This window comes from Canis lupus, chromosome 15 (genome assembly GCF_003254725.2).
Source record: "Canis lupus dingo isolate Sandy chromosome 15, ASM325472v2, whole genome shotgun sequence".
Taxonomy (NCBI): domain Eukaryota; kingdom Metazoa; phylum Chordata; class Mammalia; order Carnivora; family Canidae; genus Canis; species Canis lupus.
This window is the reverse complement of record NC_064257.1, coordinates 6,221,094-6,242,218: the sequence shown is the minus strand read 5'-3', so window position 1 is coordinate 6,242,218 and position 21,125 is coordinate 6,221,094. Positions and strand designations below refer to the sequence as shown.

Sequence of the window (21,125 nt, the reverse complement as noted above, 5' to 3'; positions counted from 1 at the left end):
GCAGGCGCTAAACCACTGCGCCACCCAGGGATCCCTTGAAAACAAATTTAAATGGTAGTTTAGCTGAGTTTCTGTGTTGGAAATAATATTCCTTCACAGATTTGAAAGCAGTGCTCCATTTTTTAAAGAGCTTTAGTGAGATTTTTTTTGTACATACCATAAAATGTACTTATTTTACATATGTATCCATTGTCTTTATGTTTCATTTAATTTGCTTTACCTTCTGGAAAATTTCCTCAACTTCATCTTTTAACCCTTTATTCACTTTTTCATTTCTGCTCTTAATGTTCTAGTAGTTTTTTTTTGTTTTTGTTTTTTGTTTTCCTTAAATGTTGTGCTGTACTATTCTTGTTTCACAGTTGCAGTATCCTCTCTTAGCTCACTGAGAATAATTTATTCTGGAGCTTTCTTTTTTCAGCACATGTTTATGCTTCACCCAAATTCCTTTTGTTTTGATCTCTTATCTTCCATGTTGGAGGCTTTCCTCAGATAATACACTATCCTTGAGTATCTACTCATGATTCATAGGGAGTCTAAAACACTGACTAGATACTCTGAATGCATCAGTGCATCTGTGGGGTGAGCTTCATTGTGGGGTGATTTCAATGCGCTGATGTTAGGGGACCTACATTTGTATCCTCAAATCTCTTTGCTTGGCTGGTCAGAGATGAGTGTTCTGAGCTCCTACCTCAAGAGTAACAATCTCATGGTCTACATTCTGGAAGCCAAATTGGACATTCTGTTTGGGAGACTGTCTACATTCAGCATTTAATGTTTATAGTCATCTAATCCCTTGTTTTTGGTGCAGTCCTATGCCTTCAACTGTGCCTGACATGCTCCCTCCAAAGAGCCTTTCCTTTATTTTTTTCCAGAGAATAAACCTCCAGATTTGTGCAGGGATGACAAAGGGATGGTTGTTCAGCAATGTGGAACTAGACAAGGGATCTAGGACTCTACCTGTTTCTCAAACAGCTTTCCTTTTTATCTTTCTGCATCTCCCCCATTCTGTCACCAGTTCAGAGGCACTTAGTGCTGCCACTTCTCATGCCTTTTGAAGATTTTATAGTGTAAATGCCATTGGTTCTTATCTTTCTCAACATAGCTACCTTGAGATTTCATTTTCTTGGATCTACTATGTCAGTTATTTTTTTTTTTAATTTTTTATTTATTTGTGACAGTCACACACACACAGAGAGAGAGAGAGAGACAGAGACACAGGCAGAGGGAGAAGCAGGCTCCATGCACCAGGAGCCCGATGTGGGATTCAATCCCGGGTCTCCAGATCGCACCCTGGGCCAAAGGCAGGCGCCAAACCGCTGCGCCACCCAGGGATCCCTACTATGTCAGTTATTGTCCACTTGCTTTTCATCTTCTAAAATGTTGATGGATTTCCTGTTTTCTGTTCACTCCTTCTAAGATTATTTTAAAATTCCTCACCATAGTTATAGTGGAGTTTGGGGATTGGGGAAGGAATGAAATGAGCTTCTTGTTTTTTAATCTATTTTAACCCAGAATCTATTTTTAAAGTGCAGAGGCTTTGTCTGGGTCATCTCTAAATTTGAACCCATAAGGGAGACCATGAAGAGTAGGTATTTAATAAATGTTTACATGGATGATTAAGTCTTGTTTAATATCTATAAAACTCAGTTGATAACAAGCTTGTGATGAAGTCCTAGTTTCCTATCACATGGAACTCTCTATAGGTTTGATTAAGTGTCCTCACAATATTGTGGGTATCTTTCTCTGGAGCAGGTAATCCATAATAATGATTTTAAGGCCTAGCATTGAAAGTTACATTCTGCCATTTTAATAATATCCCATTAGTTATGCCTATTCAGTGTAGGAAAGACACTTACTAGGGACATCTTTGAGGCTAGGTATCACACAAAGTTTCTATCTTAAGCTAAAGAAAAATCCAAGTTAAGTAGAAGGTAAGAAATAATAAAGTCAGAGCAAAAAATTAAATAGAAAACAGTACAGAAAAGGCATGAAGCCAGAAATTGGTTCTTTTGATAAAATTAATAAAATCCTAGCAAGACAAATCAAAGAAAATAGAAAAAACAGATTCCTAGTATTAGGAATGAAAGAGAGGGTATCACTAAAGATTCCTCAGAATTGAAAGATTAGTAAGGAAACATTATGGAATTTATATCAATTATTTGATTACCAGAACTTTACAAAAATTGATTTCAAAGAGTAATCTGAATAGCTCTGTATCTATTAAGTTCATAATCCCTTGAAAACTCCAGTAATTTCACTGATGAATTTTATCTAACATTTAAGGAAAAAATAGTACCAATCTTTCACAAAATCAGAAAACAGAGGGAAAACTTTCCAACTCGTTTTATGCGGCTAGAGTATACTTGTGATAGACACTTGACAAAAACAGTATAACCCACTCAATAGAAAAATCATTTGATACATTATAACGTTCTCATAACAAAAATTTGCAGTAAACTAACAATAAAAGGAAACTTTTCAACTTGATAAAAGCACCTAGAAAAACATAACAAGCATCATCATAAAAGGTACAAAGATTGAATGCTCAAGAATGAGGCAAAGATACTTGATTTTCACTACTTGATTCAATATTGTGCTAGAGGTCCAAACTAATGCAGTGTGGTAAAAAAAAAAAAAATAAAGACGTAATATTGTAAGGGAAGAAATAAGACTATCCCTCTTTGGAGGAGACATAATTCTCTACATTAAAAAATGCTAAGCTATCCCCTCTCCCAAACAAAACCCTGCTAGAATTAATAGATGAATTTAGCAAGGACACAGAATACTAACAACATATACAAAAATCCGTACAAGCAGTATAACAAGAAATAATACCAGCATTCAGCAATTAGAAAATTAAAATATGGGGATCTCTGGGTGGCGCAGCAGTTTGGCGCCTGCCTTTGGCCCAGGGCGCGATCCTGGACACCCAGGATCGAATCCCACGTCAGGCTCCCGGTGCATGGAGCCTGCTTCTCCCTCTGCCTATGTCTCTGCCTCTCTCTCTTTCTCTGTATGACTATCATAAATAAAAAATTTAAAAAAATTAAAATACCATTTCTAATAATACCAAAAATGTAGTACTTAGGCATAGATTTAAAGAAAGATATGCAAAGCTTCTATACTGAAAGCTACAGATCATTCCTGAGAAAAATAAGGAAGATATAAATAGAGAAAGATACCATGTCCTTGGATCAGAACACTCAGATTGTTAAGATGTCCATTCTTCCTATGGGGCTCCTGGTGGCTCAGTTGGTTGAGCATCCAACTCATGGTTTAAGCTTGGGTCACGATCTCTGGGTCCTGGGATCAAGCCCCACCTCAGGCTTTGCTCTCTGCAGGGAGTCTGGGGATTTCTTTCCCTCTCCCTCTATACCACCTCCCCCACTCACACAGCAGTTCTCTCTGTCTCTCTCTTCAGAATAGATGAATAATAGATCATTTAAAAAAAAAAAAAAAAGTCCATTCTCCCTAAATTGATCTATAGACTCAACATAGTCCCAATGGAAATCTCATCAGGTTTTTAAAAAAATATTAAGTTGACAAACTGAGTCTTAAGATTTATATGAAAATACAAAGAACTTAGGATAACCAAGAACATTCTGAAGAAGCACAAAGTAGGAAGATTTATACTACCTGGTTTTAAAGATACACTGTAAAGCTATAGTAATCAAAACTGACATTGGGGTGAAAGACCTGTAAAATGAGTTATAGAATAGATACAAATACTAAGATACTTGATCTTTTTTTTCTAAGATTCTTAATCTCAGATTATCATAGGCTGAGAAGCAATTCGAACAGATATGAAAATAGACTCATTCATGTGGTTGATTGATAATTGACAGAGGGGACAATATAATTCAGTGAGGAAAGGATAGTCTTAAATCATGTTAGAATAACTGGATATGTGTATGAAAAAAATAAACATAACCCCTACTTCACACCATACCCAAATTCTAGATATATCACAGGCCAAAACCTAAAGCTAAAGCTGGGAAATTGCTAAGAAAACAGGAAAAATATGCATGTCCTTGGAGTGAACAATTTCATGTCCTTGGAATGAAAACCTCTTCAGAACACTTAAGATGAAAAGGCAAGCAACTACTGGGAGAAAACATTTGCAAAACATATCTAAACAAAAGATTTGTATCCAGAATATATGAAAAACTTGTACTAGACAATTTTTAAATGTGGTCAAAAAATCAGGGACTTTACAAAAGATGTGTGTGAATGGCAAGTAAGCACTTGAGAAGATGTTAAACATCATTGCTCATCTGAGAAATGCAAATAGCCACAATGAGATATCACTTCACACCCACTACATGGGCTAAATTAAAAAGACTGGCAATACCAATGTTGGCAAAGATGTGGAGCAACTGGAAATGGTAGGAGTGTAAATTATACAACCACTGGGAAAAATATTTTGTCATAGTGTTTTAAAGTTAAACATGCTCTTGCCTTATGACCCACCAGTTTTATTCCTAGGCCTTTCCCCAAGATAAATGAAAAAGGAGGTCATACCAAGGTTTGTGTGTGTGCACAAATCTTGGTATGACCTCCTTTGCATATAAATAAATAAATATAAATATAAATATAATATAATATAATATATATATATATATATATATATATATATATATATACTTGTTTATAATACCTAGAAACTGGAAACGACCCAAATATCTAAAAAAACAAGTGAATGGAGAAACAAATTATAATCTCATACAATGAAATACTACCTGGCAGTTAGAAAAAAGTGCTGGAGCACCTGGGCAGCTCAGTTGGTTATGCATCTGACTCTTGATCTCAGCTCAGGTCTTGGATCTCAGGATCATAAATTCAAGCCTTGCATTGGGCTCCACACTGGCCATGGAGCCTACTTTAAAAAAGAGAGAGAGCGAGAACTACTAATTTATACAGCAGTATGAATCGGAACTAATTAACTAATCTCAACTAATTAAAACAGGCAAAAGAAGCCAAACTTAAAATGGTATATATAATTATATACATAATTCCATTTATGTAAAATTTTGGATCCAGTTAATCTATTATGAAAGGAATCTGATGTGTGTTTGCTTAGGGCAGATGTGGAAGGAACTGATTACATAGAGGCAGGAAAGTACATTCTGGGGTGATGGAAAGGTTCTTTTGCAATTGGGGTGGTAATAGCATAAATGTATGCATTTTCAAAATCATTGAACTTTATACTTAAGGTGTATTTTATTATATGTAAGGCTGAAAATCCTTTTTTAAAAGTAAGGTACTCCTATATAAACCACAGAAAGACTAAAATTCAAGTCTCGCAGTACTAACAGTGAGACTTGAGCACAAAAATGACATAGACTGCCTATGAGAGGGTCAGTTATTAAAACCACTTTGAAAGAATTTGGCCTTGTCTAGGAAAATTAGAGATACATATCCTTCATGACTCAGCAATTTTACTTAGAGCCTTTTCTACTAGAGAAATTACATGTATATGTGCATCAAAAAAGACCACAATTACAAAAAAGACCATGAATTAATGTTCATGATATTCTAGTAACTAAGGAAAGTACTAACACTAATGTCCAATGTTAGAATAGTAAACTGTGTGTGTGTGTGTGTAGTTTATATAGTAAATATATATATATTTATATAGGCACCTGGGTGGCTTAGTTGGTTAAGTGTCTGTCTGCAGCTCGGGTCATGATCTTAGGGTCCTAGAATCAAGTCCCGCATCGGGCTCCCCGCTCAGCGGGGAGTCTGTTTCTCCCCTGCTTGTTCCTTCTCTCCCCTCTCTTAAAAAAATCTAATTTTTTTTTTTTTAGAGCAGTGAGAGACAGAATCACAAGCAGGTTCCATGCCCAGCACAGAGGCTCAATATCACAACCCTGAGATCATGATCTGAGCCGAAATCCAGAGTCAGACACTCAACCAACTGAGGCACACAGGCACCCCAGTAAACTAGATTTCTTTACCAGAGCGTTAGAGAAGTGGAAATGAAGAAACTATTTACATTTAAAATCAATGAGCTAGAGACAGTTCTTAGCAACAGTTTCAAAAGACTACATGCTTTATATTTCCAGTTGCATAAAGTTCAAGAACTAAGATAACCAAACTATTTAGGAATCTGTAGTTATGTTCTGAATTTAAAGAAAAGGAGATGATTACCATGAAACCAGGACTTTGGTTGCCTTTAAAGGAAACAAAGTTAAGGACTGGGAAGGGGCTAGAGAAGAGATTTCTAGAATATTGGCAATATTTAGTTGTTGATCCACTGCTGGTTTTGTAGATACTTACTGTATAATAATTTAAGTGACACATTCGTATTTTATATACTTTACTAAATATGTGATACATTATATTAAAAATAGAAAAAATAAAACAATTCTTTAATCTATCAATATCTCCTGAGTGCTCTGTTAATAATATTTTGGTAGGTGATAATAGGGAATACAAGGATGTTTAATGTGGTGTCTCTTAAGTGCTTACTAATTATAACCATAAAAAGGCACTATGTAATGAGTAGTCTTAAATTCTTGTCTCCTACTTTCAGAGCCATGGGAGTAAGCCTGTAAAATTGAGGCAGATAACATCCATACCATGTAACCTCTTAGGAGGTTGTAGGTGTACATTAAAAAATAATTGTGATTATGTTTTTACCAGCACCAGTATTATTTACTGCTCTACCTTGTACTGTTTGTTTGGACGTGGACTCATTTGGTATTCTTAGTTATTTTAAATACGGCAAATATTTGTTTTTTCATATCTGTTATTTTCTGGCTTTGGAAATAGTAAAACATAAACTTAATTTTTTTTTAAGATTTTATTTATTTATTCATGAAAGACACAGAGAGGCAAAGAAATAGGCAGAAGGAGAAGCAGGCTCCCCATGGGGAGCCTGATATGGAACTAACCCAGACCCCAGGATCACGGCCTGAGCCAAAGGCAGATGCTCAACCACTGAGCAAGACTTCCCCAAACTTAAGAATTCTAATCCCTTCTTCATGGAACATTCTCCCATAAAATCTCTTCAAGGAGTTAGTTTACATTATTAACAATGGTTTTGCCTAGAATTAAGACAAATCTATCAGTGAACAAGTGACATGAGTAGACAGTTCTTCAAAAATGAGAACAGAATGGGATGACTGGGTGGCTCAGCGGTTGAGTGTCTGCCTTTGGCTCAGGACGGGATCCCCCGGGATCGAGTCCCACATCGGGCTTCTACAGAGAGCCTGCTCCCTCTTCTTGTATCTCTGCCCCTCTCTCTCTCTGTGTGTCTCATGAATACATAAATAAAGTCTTTAAAAAAAAAAAGTGAGAACAGAAAGAAGCTCTATTGAGTTTCTATCATGTTCTGGGTACAAGTAGGTACTTTGCATTGAATCTCTACCCTAATGCTGTGAGCAGTAGGTATTCTTCTAATTTTACAGATGAACAAATAGATGTTCAGAGAAATAATAATTAGTAAGTGTTGGACCTAGGATCAAAATCTGTGTCTATTTTATATTATAGCCTATCCTTTTTTCATTATTCTAACCCTACTACACATGAAAATAAGAAAATGAACTTAGTTAAAAAAACAAACATGCAACGAACAGTAAAAAATTAAAGGATGCATTTCTAACAACAAAAATTTTTATTATTTATTAATCTATTAAAAGATACAGGAGAATTGTAGAGTATATTATAAACCCTTAATGAAATTTAAATGGCCTTAATAAATTCAGAGATCTGTGTTGATGAATTAAAAGTATCCCACTGGTATTCTCAACATAGTCTCTTTTTTGTGAATTTTTTTTCTGTATTTATAAATTGCGCATATTTAGATCCTGGCAATCTAAGTAGTAGATAATATCTCCTTTTCCATCAAAGTCCTCTCAGTAGTATCTGTATTTTATTCCTCAATTTTATTTATTACCTGCCTAATCAGTTTTAATTGTATGCATATATTCTAAATTTATCCATTCTACTAATGGATATCTTGGTTGTTTTGTTTTCTTTTTCTGTTAAGAAAAAACACTTACTCATACCTTCTTTTGCAGATAGGGAATTTCTCTAGAGTGTATTTCAATATAGTGAAACTGCTAGATTGAAAATTAAGCATATTTGAGATTTGCTGTATGAACTGTTTGCTCCCCTAATTAATTGTATCAGTATATGCCTACAATCTATACAAGAACTTTCATTCTTCCATTGGCTTGTTGTCAGTGTGTATTCTGGGTCTTGAATGGTGTAAAATGATAAGTCAGTATTGTTACGTGCATTTCCTTAATAACATATAAGAGAATTCCTGAAAATTTATAGGTTTTGACATTTAGGTTTCTCTTTTATGAAATGCCAGCTGATATCATTTGCCACTTTTATTATTTTATCTTGATTTGTAGGAACTTATTACATATTCTGGATAGTAATTATTTGTTACAGGTGTTACACATGTCCTTTACTAATCTATAGCCTGGGGATTTGATTGGTTTTTTTATTGTTTTACTTTGTATGTTTCTTCCAGTTTTCTTTCGTAGTTTTTTTTCTTAAAATTTTAATCATTTATAGTTTGTGTATTTTAAGAAATTGTTATAGTTTCAATAGTTTGTAGTTTTTGTTTTGTTTTTTAAGATTTTGTTTATTTAGTCATGAGAGACACAGAGAAAGAGAGACCTAGGCAGAGTGTGGGACTTGATCCCAGGACCCCAGGATCAGGACCTGAGCCAAAGGCTCAACCACTGAGCCACCAGGGTGCCCCCCTGGTTTGTAGTTTTTGTATCTTGTTTTTAGAAATCCATCCTGGGGATCCCTGGGTAGCGCAGCGGTTTGGCGCCTGCCTTTGGCCCAGGGCGCGATCCTGGAGACCCGGGATCGAATCCCACATCGGGCTCCCGGTGCATGGAGCCTGCTTCTCCCTCTGACTATGTCTCTGCCTCTCTCTCTCTCTCTCTCTCTCTGTGACTATCATAAATAAATAAAAATTAAAAAAAAATTTTTTTAGAAATCCATCCTTACCTCCAAGATCATAAAGATAGTCTATAAGTTTTTCTAAATGTTTTTCTTTTTATATTTAATTTTCTGAACAGGAATTTCTTTTTGTATATAGTGTGAGGTAGGCTCTCAAGTCTCTTCTGCTGGTCTGTGTTCTATCCTCAGTGTCTTGACTTGAGTGGGATTCTAACAAATCTTGATGAATGATAGAGCAGACCTTAGTCTTAAAAATTGTCTTGGCTGTTCTTGTTTTGTTGCCTTATGTTGTTAATTTTAGAATTTGCTTTTTAATTTCCAGAAGTCAGGGGGGCTATATCCTGTCAGTATTTTGATTGAAATTGCTTTAAATCTACAGATTAATTTAGGAATAATTTACATGAATAGAGTATATTATGACATTTTTTAAATCTTAGGAAATATCTTCCAATAGTAAGGATACCTATTACTTCTCTAGGTCTTATACATACCTTGTTTGGATTCCATCCCAAGTCCTGCTGTTTTTTGTTGTAATTGTGACTTGTATTTTTTTTGTTACATTTTAAGTTGGTTGCCAGTATTTACAAGAATGTCATTTATTTTTATATATTGATCTTAAGTAGCAACCTTGCTGAATTCTCATTCTCTAATTTATCTATAGATTTTGTTGGATTTTCTGTGTAGATAGTCATATATTGTGAAGAATAATAATTTTCCTGTTCCAGTCTTTTTACCTTTTACTTCTCTAACTTGTATTACTGTGCTAGCTAGAACTTCCTAATAAATGAAGTTGAACTTACCATAGATTTTTGATAGATAACTTTTATCAAATTAAGGAAATTCTTTTTTGATCCTGATACAGTTTGAGTATTAGCTATGGTGCTGAATTTTATTTACTGCCTTTTAGGGACCATCATCTGTAGAAATGATTGTATGCTTATTTCCTTAATTACACCACAATGGTATGTTTTGTTAACAGATTTTTTTAAATGTCAAACATAAACATTTCTTTTCAATTAAAATTAGCTTATTTTTGAAAAAGCAAGAATGAATAAAATGTATATACATGTAGGTTTATAAAATGTTAAGGATTTGATGGAGAGAAGCAGAACTTTGCTTATTGAAGTTTGTTCCTAATTCAGCTGTAATCACTGATTTCAACTCATTTTTTGTTGGAACTTTTTTTTTAACTAACTTTAATTTTCATCTGAATTGCCCAGATGAAAAACAGTAAAGATGATAAACAGTAAAATGATTAGAAACACAGTGGTATAAACAGTAAGGAAAAATAATTGAAGAATGTTAAAAAAGATAAATAATGTTTTAGTAGTTGCAGTTCAGTGATGTAAGACATATTAGTTGTTTTGTTTTGTTTTGTTTTTACATATTAGTTGTGAATGCTAGTACACCAATCCAGTGAAGAAAATTTACCTGTAGGGTTAAAGGAAAGGCAAAGAAACATGTTACTTACCACATATTTATTTACCTTTACCTGTTTACTTTTAAAAAATTAACCCAGAAGCAGTATGTGCTTATTTGATATGCATCCTCTCAGCTTTTTTTACTACACAGAAATAGTCTCACATTTTTAATAGAATAACATGATGTATACTTTTTTTTTTTTTTTAATTTATTTATGATAGGCACACAGTGAGAGAGAGAGAGGCAGAGACACACACAGGCAGAGGGAGAAGCAGGCTCCATGCACCGGGAGCCCGATGTGGGATTCGATCCTGGGTCTCCAGGATCGTGCCCTGGGCCAAAGACAGGCGCTAAACCGCTGCGCCACCCAGGGATCCCTTTTTTTTTTTTTTTAAGATTTATTTGTTTGTGAGAGAGAAAGAGAGCACACAGTGGGGAGGGGCAGAGAGAGAGAGAAGCTCAAACAGACTCCACTGCTGAGCATGGAGCCTGAGAAAGGACTTGATCTCATGACCTGAGCCAAAACTTAAGAGGCAGACTGACTGTCAAATAAGTACTGTGCTCTAACCGATTGTGCCACTGGAGCTCCATGTCAAACTGAACCACCCAGGTGCCCCTAATACATACATGTTTGAAAGTACTATGGATTTGAATAAGAGATCTAGAATGCTAATACAATTTGGGGTGCCTGGCTGGGTCAGTTGGAAGAACATGCAACTCTTGATCCCAGGGTGTTGAGTTCAAACCTCACTTTGGGTATAAAGATTATATAAGGACATCTCTTAGAAAATTTTTTATAATATTAAAAAGCAATGTGGGACGCCTGAGTGGCTCAATGGTTGAGCCCAGAGTCCTGGGATCAAGTTCTGAATCCGATTCCCTGCATGGAACCTGCTTCTCCTCCCTCTGCCTGTTTTTCTCTCTCTTTCTCTGTGTCTCTCATGAATAAATAAAATCTTTTTTTTATAAATAAACATCAACTTAACAATCCATCATTAGGAACATGAAGTATATCCATGTAATGAGGTATCGTGTAGCTGTGAAAGAGAATGATATGGTTCCATATATGTGTGTGTGTGTGTGGATGGATGGATGGATGGATGGATGGATAGATAGATAGATAGATAGATAGATAGATAGATAGATAGATCAATCTATAAGATCTATAATGAGAAAAAAATATCAAAGCCCATAATAGTGTTTCTCATGTTTTGCCATTTGTGTTCTTTTTTATTAAGAGCAAAAGATACTCCATTATCAGGCATCAATACTGTGGAATAATATGAATCCATTAAAAAGAATGTACCAACATGGAAAGATCTCTAAGACATACTGTTAATTTAAAAAGCAATAAAACAAGTCATGGAACGTTTATTATCTGATCTCATGTAAAAAAAAAAGTTGCATGGGGGCGCCTGTCTCGCTCAGTCACAGAGCATGCAACTTGATCTCCGGTCGTGAATTCAAGCCTCATATTGAGTGGAGAGCTTACTTAATTAAAAAAAAAAAAAGAGCATGTACATTCTTATCTTTGTAAGAGCATATCAAAATAGCAGAAAAGAAAACAAAATAGCAGGATATATACATACCTAACTAATAATGATTTTTTTTTAAGATTTTACTTACTTATTTGAGAGAATGCACCTGCATTAGCTAGGGGAGGGACAGAGGCAGAGGATCTCAAGCAGATGGTGCACTGAGTGCTGAGCAGATGCAAGGCTCCATCTCACAACCTGGAGGTCATAAGCAGGAACCAAGAGTTGGTCACTTAACCAACTAAGTCACCCAGACACCCCATGATAATGGTTATTTCTTTTTTTTTTTTTTAAGATTTTATTTATTCATGAAAGATACAGAGAGAGGCAGAGACATAGGCAGAAGAAGAAGCAGGCTCCCTGTGGGGAGCTTGATGCGGGACTCAGTCCCAGGACCCCGGGATCACACCCCGAGCCAAAGCCAGACACTCAACCACTGAGCCACCCAGGTGCCTCCATAATGGTTATTTCTTAAAGATACTTGAAGAGGGGTGGAAGTCGAGTTGGGAGGAAATCTTTATTCTATACATCGATATTTGAATTTTCTGTGATGAGACATCATTCATATATTCTGTAATAAAGGAAAAAGTAATAAGTCATCACTATAATAAATGAAGATACAAAATTAAAAAGAAGAAAATAAAAAATATCCATAGTAGCCTCACCACCCACACATATCCTGAGATAACTACTATTAAAGCCTTGATAAACATCCTCCCAGAGGTGAGGCACGTTTTGTGGAGGACATTTAATCCTTAAATCAAGGAGATGGAAAGAAAACACCATGTAAAATGTTTATACTTAGCTCAGCAGACAATAGAGATGTTTTTTAAGCAGAAAAATAAAATAACAGTGTGTAGCTAACTTCTTACTGGTTTTGATTTTGCTTTTCATTGTATCCTCAGTGCCTTTATAGCACCTATTAGCCCCCAGTAAGTATGTGTTAAATGAGTGTTGGTGACCTATTAACCATTGGTGAAGCTCTTCCAGTTCTGAAGCCCAGGATTGAGAAATCATGGTGGTTGACTATCAGAACTACCAGCTGTAACTGGATGACATTGGGCAAATACTCTTCACTTACTACTTCCTATAGTTTGGATTAACACCTGTAATACCACTGTCGTCGTCTTTTTTCCCCCCCACTGTCTTCTTAGATCTGTTACAAGACAGGGAAAGCATTCACTAGGATAGATTAACAGGCCAGGGTGGCATAGAAAGCTTTAAGAAATGATACCTAATCTTTTCATCTTAAGGGGCTCTGGCATATGTCCCTTTCAGGTCTTGTCTGATACCCAGAACACTTCTCTGTACATGTAGTAGAGAATGGTATTAGTTGCCCATGAAGAAAGCTAGATTATAAAAACTGTAGAATTTGGCTTTTCTCTTCTCATGCCTGTCTTCCACTCAGACACCCATGCAATTGAAACTGCTCAATTCAGAAATGCTATTTTATATATACATAAGTATACATAAAGGATAAGTATAACTATAATTAATTATCATGGAAACTGAACACAAATTTCTGAATCCGTTTTACGGAAACATTCATACTATTTGTGTTTTTCTTTTTAGTTTCTGCCACTGCCTTCTACAAAGCACAACCTGTAATTCAGTTCATGTGTGAAGTTCTTGACATTCATAATATTGATGAGCAACCAAGACCTCTGACTGATTCTCATCGGGTAAAATTCACCAAAGAGATAAAAGGTGAATTAATTAGCATTTGGAACAACTTAACTTTAAAATGCATGAATATAACAAGCTCTTATTGAAAAAAATTTTTAAGTGTATTCATGTAACATCATCTGTGAAAATATAGATTATAAAATGTTGCATTAAATTCATTACCATTACATCTTAGTGTTTGAATGAAAGAAAGGTCGAGTAATGAAATTAATACTGATACCAGCTAATTTTTCATTAATACTTTATATTAGTAGCTAAAGGTATAAGAAGAGTATCTCATGGGAAAATGCTTCTATAATACCATTAAAAGTAGGAAACTTATTCCAAAAACATTATATCAGAACTGGAGTCATTATTTTAGAATATGTTAAAATAATGACTTCGTATTTTTCTGAAATAATAGAATATTTTATTCCTTTGAAACTTTATGAAAAAAAAAGAAACTATAGACACGGGGCTAGCCTGTTTCATGTGTTATTTTAGAGCTGGAACTTCGTTATTTTGTGTACATAATATAGTTGATCATTGATCTTGCCTATTTTAGTAGCTGAAATCTCTACAGTGGTGTTGCATCCTATGTATATTTTACTAATATAAATTCATCTCTACATGGTCTTCTAGAAAGAAAAAATAATTTTAATAGTGATCTAAAATTTGTGTTTATTTCATCTTTAAGTGTAGATTTCTATATACATTTAAATATACATGTATACTTTCACATGCAAACCCATAAACACTGTACTTTATCAGTAATTAAAGGAATTTTTCAAGAGTAATTTTGATTTTGTGAAATTCTTACCTTGTTCACAACTTAGAACCTAATCCTCAAATAAGATGTGACTCCACTGTATTTAGTTTTTTATTATTTAGTCATGATGAAAAATTAGATATTCTCTCATTAGAATGAGTAGTATAAATTCTATTTATATTAAGTATTAAATTATCAGAAATAGTTATTTTTTTATTTTAAGATTTTAACTGTTGCAGATAATTTTCAGCTTCTGGTTTGAATGACACATTGAAGTTTGTTCACTGAACATCTTTCAGTTCCCCAAATCAGTTAGAATAGCCCAATGCATCCGGCTTGCTCCAGTAATCATTCATTCTTTGCCATTCAATACCCAGGAGAGAGATAGTCATTGTAATAAAACATTAAAAGGAAAATCCTTCCTGCTTTGAAAATGAGCATCCATTTATCTCAAGTTATTTAAATGCCACAATAATGAAGTATTACATATTAGTGTATTGCAACCATACCATTGTCCTTTCATAATCTGTATTAACTGCACAGTTAGCATTGTCGAGAGGTTAGTGCATTACCCACCATTAATGTGTGATCATCAAAATGCCATGGTTTCCAGTGGAGTTGCTGCTTAGTTACCACCTCTGATATCATGAAGTCACTTACATTATTTTGCGGTAACTATGCAATCAACTCATATCACCACTCTATCACAGAAAATACAAGATGTACAGAACAAGGATGAAACTGCTGCCCGAAGAGCATGGACTCGATCTTAACTTCAACTGCTCAGGGGCCCAAAGAAATGACTGAAAAAATGACTAGAAAGCATTATAAAGTTGATGTTATAGTGAAGGTAAAGCCAAATTTATAGGTTAAATATTTGATTTATTAAAGCCAAAAATTTTTTTGGTTGGATGGAGGGTTTCGGGAGGGACCTGGGCAGAGAAATATCTAGTCCATTTTTTAAAATTTAAACTTTTTGCCAAGCCCTGGGTTGGGTCAAATCCTTAGGCACCTATGACCCTAGATTTGGGGTAGAAAAATCTGAGTTGGATCTGACTGAACAACTGATGGGTTTTTTTTCCCTCCATTCAAAGTCAGAAAGGCTTGGTTGACTTTTTTGGGGGTGTTTTTGTTTTGTTTTATAAAAGAGTTCTTTAATATATATCATGTAATCCTACCATGAAAATTCAGGAAAAACAGTTATGTGTTCTGTGCTATATATTTGGGCTTAATTTTTAGCTAGCATAAGATATTTAATGATAACTGTTAAATAGTGATACAAATTGTGCTATAATGAATAGATTCCCTTAGTTCATTCATTTGGTTCCAGTTGAACTTTTATCTTAATATTTAATAGTAACTTTAGGGTGATTCCTTTGTATAGTTATTCATCATGGTTAAACAGAAATATTGGGGAAAGTGTATGGTAAAGCTATCATAAGTTTATAAAAGAACCAATTTATTTTTGGTAAAAACTTATTTAGTAGGCTATTAGAATCTCAATAATAGCTTCTTTAATTCAGAGGAAGAATTGGAAACAAATTGCTAAGTGGTATAGATAACAGAAAAAAATTCTAAAACATTATATTTCTGAACATAATTTTTTACAGCCTTTTATTGCTTCTATAATATTTTCTAGTCTCCTTTATAATACAGAGGCAATTACTAATAAAAACTAGTTATCACTGATTAATCAGGAGTACCTATAAAGAAAAATCCGTACCAATCTGGTACAGTGACACTATGTTCATTTAACATCTTAATTTGAACTGATATATCAGAAGAAAATATTACTGTAAATGAACTTTGTGTTTGGCACTCCAGTTAGTAATTAGATAAGAAAATAAGTTACACTGTCGCAGGGTTTCTCTCAGCCTTCCCACTATTGATATTTTGGGCTGGGTGATTCTTTGTTCTGGCCTGGGGTGGGAGGTTGTGCTGTCCCATGCATTGTAGGATATTTAGTACCATCCCTGGATCCAAGAATCCCTAAACCTAGCATCCATTAGATGGATGCCCCCAGTCATGACAATTAAAAATGTCTTCAGACGTTACCAAATGTTCCTTGGAGGGGAAAATTGCCTGTGGTTGAGAACCACTGCACAATAGGAATCACAAATATAACAAGGAAATAATGCAAAAGTAATAACCATAAATACTGTCAGGAAACTAAAAGTTGTCCTTCATCTACTCCTTTGGAGCCCTGGCCATAGTAATGGAGTTGCTTATCTATAAGCCCACCATATGTTTGTTAACTCTTTTCTAGGTAGCTCCAAGATTGCACTGGCAAATACAGTAGCACTAACCACATGTAGCTATTTAAATTAATTAAAATAAATTTTCACATTCTTAGTCACATTAGCCACATTTAATGTGCTCCATAACATATATTGCTAGTGATCACATATTAGCATAGATGTAGAACATTCCATCATCTCAAAAAGTTCTATTGGACAGCACTGCTTAAGAAATCCCACAGAATTTAACCAGTAGTTTAAAAAACCATTGCTTCACTTTCTAAAGCAGGCTTGGGATCTTCAAACTCCTGCGGTCCATAGATGGACTGCAAGGGCCAGGAACATCTAAAATCATATGCTAAATTATGTGTATATGTAATTTTCTGGGTGTTTATTGCTTTCATCAGATTCTCAAAGGGGTCAGTGATTCCATAAGAAGGTAGGGATCCCCTGCCCTAAGAATTTTTTTGGTTGCATTTAAGTTCTGATAGTCACTAGTAAGAGAGAGCTATGTCTTATAGTTCAACTAAATTCTTACTCTGCTTCTGTTAAAAGGGCCTGGAATTTTTTTCTTCCTGCTTTGAAAATCTTTGAAGGACTTCCTTCTTGAGATTCATGAAAATCTAATCTTCAGTCACTATGTGATGACTGGGCTATTCAAATATCACATACTTTGAAAATTAGAGTATGTTGAGAATTATTAAACTCCTTTCTCAATCCTCCTTCCCTGTCCTAGCATAAATACCTAGATTTATTATAGACAGATTTTTTAAATTAATGCAGAACTTTGCCCCTTGTTCTATAGGCTTTGCAATTTTATGATTCTGTTTTTTAATGTGTAGAGCCTGATAGGATAGGAAAAATGTTTGGAGTTAGATCTATCATGATTGTAATCCTTACTAGCAACGTTATTTATAAAATCTTTTATTAATATAACATTACCTGCATCACAGATTTTCTATCTGTTTAGAATTTGAGTTTGTATACTAACGAACAGGCTTTATAAATATTTGAAATGTGACAGTTTTATAACCTCAGTTTTTCTTTTTGGGAACAGGTCTGAAGGTTGAAGTGACTCATTGTGGAACAATGAGACGGAAATACCGTGTTTGTAATGTAACAAGAAGGCCTGCCAGTCATCAAACGTAAGAAAAGCTGGTGTTTGTCAGAGCAGAGATGATGTGAGGCAGCTTGCTCTAGTTAGTGTGGACTGGGAGTTTTGCTCACCATCCTGAGATGAGAGTTGTTAATACGTACTTTTTTCTTTTTCCAGCTTTCCTTTACAGTTGGAAAATGGGCAAACTGTGGAGAGAACAGTAGCACAGTATTTCAGAGAAAAGTATACTCTTCAGCTCAAGTACCCACACCTTCCTTGTCTGCAAGTGGGGCAGGAACAGAAACATACCTACCTGCCGCTAGAAGTAATGTGTTTAGGCTGTTTCTTAATATCCTCTTGTTCATCATTCTTTTGGTTTTTTTATGGCATATAACTTACTTTACGTTCTCACATTTATTTTGGAGATTGAACTTTTATTTTATTTTATTTTAAATTTTTCATAATGAAATAATTTGGAAATTTTCATCCATAATCCTATCACTCTAAAGTAGTCACTGTCAACATTTTGGTACACTTCATTTTTTTTTTTTTTTTTATCCAGTGTACTTTTCACCCTGTGATAATCATAGTATAAAGGAGTATTGTTTACTACTTTTTTTACCTACATGATATTAAACAGAAGCAGTTTAGTGAAGTAGGTTTTAAAATTTTAATTTTGTTAGTAATTGGCAATGAGAGTTAAAAAAAAGATATATACATCTAGTACAAAACTTTTTTCTGTTTGTAGGTCTGTAATATTGTGGCAGGGCAACGATGTATCAAGAAGCTAACGGACAATCAGACTTCCACTATGATCAAAGCAACAGCAAGATCTGCACCAGATAGACAAGAGGAAATTAGCAGATTGGTTAGTACTTGACCCTAGAAATGGGAATTAAAAACGTGTTAGGATGAGCTACTACTAAGTGCCGTGTCCTTATCAGCTCATACTTTATTACCATTTCACAGACTCAGAATTAAAAGGAATAATGGAAGAAGTCATCCAGTGGTGTTCTACGGGTGAACCTTAATGGATTCTGTGAGAAGGATTAGATCCTTCTAATTTAAACCGAAGCTCTTTAATTAGATCTAGAGCAGATACTCTCAGAACCAATGTCTCAGTTTAGTGAACTGGCACTTTATTACCCCTGTCTTAAAGAGAAAGGGAAAAGGAAGAAAAGTCAACGTATTATGACAAATTAAGACTAGTGAGTCTTAACCCTCAGTACGATTGCTTAGCCCCCAGTATCAGACTGGTGATTATATAGGATGAATAAAGATATATGAGACTGTTCCAAACATGTAGGATCTCTATGCTTTGTCATTGTTCTAAATGGATAGGAAGACTATCAGTACCACTTTATAAAACTGATAGAATAAAGCAAAATGAAAAAAGGCACCTGGATCTTATCTTAGTCTCTTTTTGAATACCATTTTTTTAAACATTTTATTTATTTATTTATGAGAGACACAGGCAGAGGGAGAAGCAGGCTCCCCACAAAGAGCCTGATGGGGATTTGATCCCAGGACCCCGGGGTCATGCCCTCTGCCAAAGGCAGATGTTCAACTGCTGAGCCACCCAGGCGCCCCTTGAATACCATTTAAATTGTGTGAATGAAGAGAAAGAAGTCTAGAAATAGGAATATTATTTGGGTAGTAGTGAAGACTGTTATAAAGGGGTTATAGAACTGGCCCTTTTATTTTCTAAGCCAATTAGAGGGAAAAGGAGCCTTTTCCCTGTATGGTTTTATAAAGAGTAAAAAAGGGTTATTACATGATATTTAATTAGAATATGGGTTGGTTTTCTTTATGGATTTTTTTCTGATCTATGATGACAGGATTTTAAAACCTTTGAGGCTAACGCTCTCACTATCTCTAGATAAAATCTCCATAACTACTTCTAACTCATTTATGAGAGTTTGTCTATCCAAAGAGAAAATACCGTACTGTGGTTAAAAGCACAGGCTTTGGAATCTAACAGCTCTTGGTCCAAAGTCTGTCTTTTTCACTTACTTACTGTTACTGTTATTACAATTATAGCGTCCGGAACACTAGTGTCATGATTGATAGTAGGAACTCTAGAATCAGAACATATATGGTTTCAGATTCTCTGTCACTTGCTTCGCTAGATAGTTTTAAGCCAGTCATTTAAGTTTACTAAGCTTTAGATTTTCCTCTGTAAAGATTATAAAGATTTCCTTTTATAGTTTAAGGTTATTGTGGAAATTAATTATAAAACTTAACACCAAGCACATCATACAGCACGTTTTTATTTATAGTAGTTGTTATTCTTTGTAACCTTACTATGACTATATACTAAAACACTAGAAATGAATGGCATTTAAGCTTGAAGAAGTATTAGTGCCTAACTTAGAAACAACCATTCTTGCTTATTGTGGGAAGATTCTTTTTACATATTTAGATTATATTAGTTTTTTTTTAAATGAATTGTTAAACACTTGAACACCACCTTCATTTTGTAACCTTGTTTGACTTTTATCCTGAGATTAAGTAAATATGTTTTTGAAAAACACAGTTACTATATAGCATGCTATAAACATCAATTATATTCTGAGGTCCAGGTCTATACTGAATTAAGTTCTTTTTTTTACAAAAAAGATTTTATTTATTTACTCATGAGACACAGAGAAAGAGAGAGACATTGGCACAGGCAGAGGGAGAAGCAGGCTTCCCGAAGCAAGGAGCCTGATGTGGGACTTGACCCCAGATCATGGGATCACACCCTGAGCCGAAGGTAGATGTTCAACTGCTGAGCCACCCAGGCATCCCTGAATTAAATTCTTTATCAACCAGTATTGCAGTGTATGTTAACTAACAAAATTTAAATTAAAAAAAAGTCTTGGGGCACCTGGGTAGCTCAGTTGATTAAGCATCTGCCTTCAGCTTAGGTCAGTCATGATCCCAGAGTCTTGGGATCAAGCCCCACATTGGGCTCGCTGCTCAGCAGCAAGTCTGCTTCTCTCCCTGTGATCTCTCTGGCTCTCACTCTCTGTCAAATAAATAAAATCTTAAAAGAAAAATAAAAAATAAATTCTTTATCTTTGTATCTATAGATATATTATGTAAAAATTATCATCTATATCATATTTGCTTTCTTATCTGTCTCAATGTATCACATTAAGTAAATTTCATAATATGCCACTTTTTATTTGAAAATATTCAAATAATTTTATGTAAGTTGTAAATCAAGGAATTAGGAGAAAGCCTTACGATCATCAATATTTGCTATCAAACTTGGTGTAAAATAAATTTTAATAATATATCTCTGGATCTTCTAAAACTTAACATTTTTTAGGTCAGGAATCTCTTTCTCTTGTAATCTCTAGACCGCCCTCTCCAAAATGTATTAGGTTTAATCATATAAAATTGGCATCTTCACAGCTTGTAAATAGTCGGTTTCTTATTATTCAACCTAATACATTCAAATTTTTATAAATTACCAGGAGGTT

At 34.7% G+C, this 21,125-nt stretch overlaps 1 protein-coding gene and 1 long non-coding RNA gene across 8 annotated transcripts in view; one reads left to right on the top strand and one right to left on the bottom strand.

The window, feature by feature from the left end:
* The window catches only part of LOC118350683 (uncharacterized), a 65,734-nt gene extending 47,873 nt beyond the window's left edge, over positions 1-17,861 (bottom strand). For both annotated transcript variants that reach the window (XR_007402508.1, XR_007402507.1), the window contains exons 1-3: positions 17,817-17,861; positions 11,980-12,459; positions 4,740-4,879 (exon numbers count right to left, since the gene is read on the bottom strand). This is a non-coding gene — a long non-coding RNA (uncharacterized LOC118350683). The remainder of the gene's footprint in view (positions 1-4,739; positions 4,880-11,979; positions 12,460-17,816) is intronic.
* AGO3 (argonaute RISC catalytic component 3) overlaps positions 1-21,125 on the top strand; it is a 120,234-nt gene that overhangs the window by 62,388 nt on the left and 36,721 nt on the right. For all 6 annotated transcript variants that reach the window (XM_049094514.1, XM_025419940.3, XM_025419941.3 and 3 more), the window contains 4 exons: positions 13,461-13,595; positions 17,617-17,704; positions 17,833-17,980; positions 18,404-18,523. In XM_049094514.1, coding sequence (XP_048950471.1) covers positions 13,461-13,595; positions 17,617-17,704; positions 17,833-17,980; positions 18,404-18,523 — 491 coding nt within the window. The remainder of the gene's footprint in view (positions 1-13,460; positions 13,596-17,616; positions 17,705-17,832; positions 17,981-18,403; positions 18,524-21,125) is intronic.